The sequence below is a fragment of the Vigna radiata genome, chromosome 7, assembly GCF_000741045.1.
Source record: "Vigna radiata var. radiata cultivar VC1973A chromosome 7, Vradiata_ver6, whole genome shotgun sequence".
Classification (NCBI taxonomy): Eukaryota; Viridiplantae; Streptophyta; class Magnoliopsida; order Fabales; family Fabaceae; genus Vigna; species Vigna radiata.
In genome coordinates this window covers 36,265,012-36,270,996 of record NC_028357.1, presented here as the reverse complement: position 1 = coordinate 36,270,996, position 5,985 = coordinate 36,265,012, and the positions used below count along the sequence as shown (strand labels likewise).

Here is a 5,985-nt window from a genome sequence, read left to right as displayed (position 1 = left end):
ATTTAGTAACAATAATATATCCCTGTCAAATATAATCAACAATGAATTAATAAAAAAAAGTAGAAAATATCTCTAATTAGTGCATAAAAATAGATGATATAAATGAAAAAATAAGTATTTATTAATTATCCGGAGGCCACTTACCTTAACAGTTTCATAAAACTTGCCTATCTTGAATAAAAATTTAATAAAATATTTATTTTATAGATAAACATATGTTAATATTATATCATCATCATTGACAGCTCATCCGATGATTAAAAGTAAGGAAATTTGCTATATAAACACTTCCAAGTCTCAAATCAAAAGCTCCATCTTGTTTCTATTGCCTCTGTTTCTTCTTCTTCTTCTTTTTCTTCTTCTTCATCACTTTTTCTCAGCCTTTTCTATCTTGTTCGGAAAGAGATAGGAAAAGAATGCCGGCGGTGGGAGGAATTAGCAGCGGAGGGAGTAAGGCTTACCCTGGGAGCCTCACTCCTTTCGTGACAGTAACATGCATAGTTGCAGCCATGGGTGGTTTGATCTTCGGTTACGACATCGGAATTTCAGGTACGCATAAGTCACATGTCGGCACTTTTTCTGTTAGCGGTAGTGGTTTGTTGTGGCTCATGATTTATGTCTGCGTGTCAGTGCATAACATTGTTTGTTTTAACGTGTGGGACTATGATCAGGTGGGGTCACGTCCATGGATCCGTTTCTGAAGAAGTTTTTCCCGTCGGTGTACAATAAGAAGAACTTGGATAAAACGACGAACCAGTACTGCCAATACGACAGCGCGACACTCACGATGTTCACCTCGTCGCTGTACCTGGCGGCGCTGCTGTCGTCCCTGGTTGCCTCCACCATCACGCGGCGGTTCGGTCGGAAACTCTCCATGCTTTTCGGTGGCGTGCTTTTCCTTGTCGGTGCTCTCATAAACGGTTTCGCCCAAGGAGTGTGGATGCTCATCGTGGGTCGGATCTTGCTCGGGTTCGGTATCGGCTTCGCCAATCAGGTATTCTCAATGTCTATGCTCTTCTTCACTTTTTAAGTAAATGAGTCACTGTCAATTCAAACCCCTTTTAATTAAAAACTTCCATTATTTACCCAACAGACTCTTTTTTTTCCTCTTTTGTTCTAAGCAAAAATAGTTTTCTTTTTTATTTTGGTTTTGTTGAATTTTAACACGGGGAAGGGTATGTCTCCGATATTCTCTCTCTTGGGTGAAGAAAAGTCAAAATATCTGCTTTTCCGAATTTTAAGACACTAAACCATTCTGATCATGTCCCAGATACTATTCATTCGTTGCCGTCGTTTTGTGCATTTCTCTGCTTGATAATTGAGTATTACGACGTCCTGTCGTTTAATTTGTCCGTTTGCACTGTTTTACTTGATTCTGTAAAGAACCCTTTTCCCAGATCTGATTAGTATTTATTTTGGTTCATTTTTTCATGCTGAGTTACCACTTGATAAGGGGCAATAATTATTATAAAAAATGGAACTCCGTATGAATGTATCTATCTATACGTCTTATTTACTCTGACAGAAAGAGAAAACCTTTTGTAGAAAAGAAAGTTGCTGACACGTAGTTAATATAAGGTTTCTCAATTTTCAGGCATTCAATTGGGTGTGATTATAGTTTTTTATTGAGTCAAAAAGTCTTCGTCTAATTCGCAACTATTCATTTCCCTACTTTACTCTCTTTTGGGGCTATTTTTCTACTCTACGTATGAAACTGCTAATTATTTCGGCTAGTTCTGACTCTGCTTTTTGTTTTTATTAATCCCTTTTGAAACTTAGCAGATTGGACTTGTTTGAATGATAAACAAAGAATCTTACTTAGCATGTGTTGTTGAGAGTGATGGCTGAATTAGGATAACACAAATGAAGCTTGGTTCCACTAATTTACTAACAGTGGCTTAATAATTGCCCCCCTTTTTTCTTCGCCAGTGTCATCCTCGCTTCTTGTTCCCACGTTCCTTTACATTATTTTCCACGGCGTTGAATTTTAAAAAATATTGAATTTACGAAATAGAAATCGTACTCCAGTTTTCCATTGCTTGGTTTTGTTTTCCAAGTTACTTTTCCAACAAATAAACTTTGCAAGTAGAGAAGAACCCGTGGTCCCACACTTTTTTTTAATTAAATTCCATTACAACACGTAAACGAACTCTTACTTGTTTATCAGTAAAAATGTTTGTATATCAATGTTGTTACTGATGAAAGTTTATTTTAATTTACCAGTCTGTGCCGCTCTACCTGTCTGAGATGGCTCCATACAAGTACAGAGGAGCATTGAACATTGGCTTCCAACTGTCAATCACGGTTGGAATACTTGTGGCCAATGTGTTGAACTACTTCTTTGCCAAAATCCATGGTGGTTGGGGATGGAGGTTGAGTTTGGGTGGAGCTATGGTCCCTGCCCTTATAATCACAATTGGATCACTAGTCCTTCCAGACACTCCCAATTCCATGATTGAAAGGGGTGATCGTGAGAAAGCCAGGGCCCAGCTTCAGAGAGTCCGTGGTGTGAGTGATGTTGATGAAGAGTTCAATGATTTAGTTGAAGCTAGTGAAGCTTCACTCCAAGTGGAGCACCCGTGGAGGAACTTGTTGCAAAGAAAGTACAGACCCCACCTCACTATGGCAGTGTTGATTCCGTTTTTCCAGCAACTTACTGGAATCAATGTCATCATGTTTTACGCTCCTGTCCTGTTCAGCTCCATTGGGTTTAAGGACGATGCTGCTCTAATGTCAGCTGTGATCACTGGTGTTGTCAACGTTGTTGCAACTTGTGTCTCAATTTATGGTGTTGATAAGTGGGGTAGGAGAGCCCTTTTCCTTGAAGGTGGTGTTCAAATGCTCATTTGCCAGGTACCCTCAAACTTAAATCTTGAATGTACTTATTAATTGCATTAGCGTTTGTATTAAAGTAAGTTAGCTTATTGCTTAAGAAATGCTGATGTTGTGTATGTTGGTGTGTGTAGGCCGTGGTTGCAGCAGCGATTGGAGCCAAGTTTGGAACTGACGGGAACCCTGGTGATTTGCCAAAGTGGTATGCAATTGTTGTGGTTCTCTTCATCTGCATTTACGTATCAGCATTTGCCTGGTCATGGGGTCCCCTAGGGTGGTTGGTGCCCAGTGAAATCTTTCCATTGGAGATTCGTTCGGCAGCTCAAAGTATCAACGTGTCCGTGAACATGTTCTTCACTTTTGTGATAGCGCAAATCTTCCTGACAATGCTTTGCCACATGAAGTTTGGCTTGTTCATCTTCTTTGCCTTCTTTGTGTTGGTGATGACTATCTTCATTTTCTTCTTCTTGCCTGAAACCAAGGGCATTCCAATTGAAGAAATGAGCCAAGTTTGGAGGGCACACCCGTTCTGGTCCAGATTCGTTGAACATGAAGATCATGGCAATGGTGTTGAAATGGGCAAAGGGCCTTTAAAAGTGTAGTTCTTCTTCATGACCTGTTTATTTTTCTGAATTCCTACTTTTTTTTTCTTTTGTTGGAAAATCATACTATTGGTGTAGTGTCAATGTGAATGTCCATGTTTGGAATTGTTTCTAAATATTAAAGGGCTATTTTTCTCATAAGTTCCCTGCGCAATTGCACATATTGGTATTGAAAACATCAACTTTTGTTTCTCTCTCATGCATCTTCATCGAATAGGATTGATTCAACTATGCATATGATATGTCAGTGACAACGGTCCAATAGTTTAGGAATTCCATTGATTCATCATCATCATTGACCTTTGAAAGCAATTTCTGTGTGCAGAGAGTGTAGGGATCACAGAATCACATTAAAATAATGATCTCCGACACATGCAGTGTTCAGTTATCTGTCTTATTCATATGTTATTAGCAGACGTTAAAAGCTTTCCGTTGCCTTGTTTGCATCCAAAAACAACGTCTTTCTTCTTAATCTAATAACCAAAATCTCTTAAAATATACTCATTAGACTCCAAATGAGAGTAACTCCCATGTGAAATAGTTTAACAAATAATTCTTTTAAATAATTTTAGTTTATTATTTCTCTCAATGCATTATTTTATTCTCCTTTCTTTCTAAATTCTATTTTAATACTTTACAAAATTAACAATGCATTTTATCATAATATAATTTGTTTGTCATAAATCTAAAACACGATTTATAGGCTTAAAGTATTTAACAAAATAATATAAATCTATCACATGCTAATGAACTCACTTTTTTCAGTTACGGTGCACTATCAACTTATACAAATATTATGGACAAAAATATCACTTCTTTTATTTTAAATCAAACTAGATTAGCTGGAAGACAAGGACTCTAATATATAATATTTCTGGAATTCACGAAATTTAATATATAAACAGTGTATTAAATTGCCATCAAGTCTCTAAATTTTTTCATCATATTTTTTTTAACTTTACAAGTTGTTTATGGCTGAAATTTTGTCTTTTAAGAAACAATTTTTAGCAACAATTTTTTTAGTTTTATAGATTTGTATATTTATTTAAATTCTTTAAAAACTTATATGAGTATAAGTTTAAAATATATTTAATTTAATATAAATTAATTGGGAATAAAAAAAATTGAAGAATGATTACGATAAATAAGATACTAATTAGAATATATTGTAATTATGGTAATAGAAAAATTATTATAATAAAATATTACAATGGTTGTTTTTTTTTAAATTAATTTTGATAAATATTTATTTATTTAGTTAAAATAATTTATGTAATAATATTTTGTGTGTAATAAGTTAGAAAAATAAAAATAATAATAATATGATTGTAAGTGGAAATATTTGAAAAACGAATCTAATGTAAAATTAAAAATCAGTAATATGAATCTAAAATATTTAGGTTTATTTATAAAATAGTTATCTAAGGGAAATATTAAAAAAGTATAAAATTCTTTCAAAAAAAGTTTTATTAAAAAAATATAAATTTAAACTATAGAAAAATATAAAAATTCTTAATAGAAAGAATATATAACTTAATTTGTTAATAATTTTCTTTAAATAAATTTTTTATAAATAAATTATTTTTATACTATTAAATGATTTTCGTCTTTTATTATTTCTTTCAATCCATCATTTTCATCTTTGTTTCTAAATTATCTTATAATACTTTAAAAAATTATCAATAACCAAAAAAGTACCTTCAATATTAATATAATTTGTTCGTCATAAATCTAAAACATAAGTTATAGGCGTAGAATATTTAACAAAATAATATAAATGTATATTATGTTAATGCAATTTTTTTTAGCTAGAGTGAATTAACAACTAATGTAAATATTATTGACAAAGAAAAATACCTTTTTTTTTTTATGTTAAGGGTTAAATATTTATTTAATCTCTAAACTATAACGCAAAATTGTATTTTGTTTTTATTCTAAATTTTAATAGTGTTTAGTTCTTAAACTTTAAAAAATGAACAAATATAATTATTACCACTAAATGGTATTAACGATTTACTAATGTGGTTAACAATGTTATTATATTATTTCCATAAGTTGACACGTGTGTCCATCTCAAACACTTTACATACCGAATAACATTATTTGTCATATCAACAAATTTTTAACGTTATTTAATAAAAAAGATTACACTAATCTATTTTTAAAGTTTGAAGACAAAAAAAGTTTCAAACAGAAATAAAATTAAAATTCACACAATAATTTAGGTACTAATATTAAAATATATTAATTAGCGTTACTGTTAATATAATAAAAATAAGTTTAATGTTTGATATTCGGTCAAGTGATCTTCTTAATCTTTTTGCACACAACAACTACGATACATTATTTGTACTAAAGTACTTAAAAAATATATCATACATATTTATACACACTTTAGATGGAGTTAGTTGTTAGTCCTCTTACATTTTTTTTTTCTTACTTACAACATAATAGGAAATACGTTTTACATTTCAATACACGTTATCTTTTCATAATGATTAGTTATTATAACTTTTCTTCAATTAAATCCAGTATAAAAATAACTAATACA

General features: G+C 32.1%; 1 protein-coding gene across 1 annotated transcript; it reads left to right on the top strand.

Annotated features, from left to right (window-relative positions):
* The first annotated feature begins 300 nt into the window (after positions 1–300).
* On the top strand, positions 301–3,575 carry LOC106769269 (sugar carrier protein C). Its single transcript, XM_014654813.2, has 4 exons — positions 301–549; positions 672–994; positions 2,224–2,853; positions 2,967–3,575. The coding sequence occupies exons 1-4, from the start codon at positions 417–419 to the stop codon at positions 3,432–3,434; spliced, it is 1,554 nt and encodes a 517-aa protein (XP_014510299.1). The 5' UTR covers positions 301–416; the 3' UTR covers positions 3,435–3,575.
* The last annotated feature ends 2,410 nt before the right edge of the window (positions 3,576–5,985 follow it).

Excerpts from the sequence above, each read along its gene's own strand:
- LOC106769269 (XM_014654813.2), top strand. The coding sequence starts at position 417 with ATGCCGGCGGTGGGAGGAATTAGCAGCGGAGGGAGTAAGGCTTACCCT. Across the intron at positions 995-2,223 it reads GTATCGGCTTCGCCAATCAG|TCTGTGCCGCTCTACCTGTC; the intron begins GTATTCTCAATG and ends TTAATTTACCAG. Across the intron at positions 2,854-2,966 it reads TTCAAATGCTCATTTGCCAG|GCCGTGGTTGCAGCAGCGAT; the intron begins GTACCCTCAAAC and ends TGGTGTGTGTAG.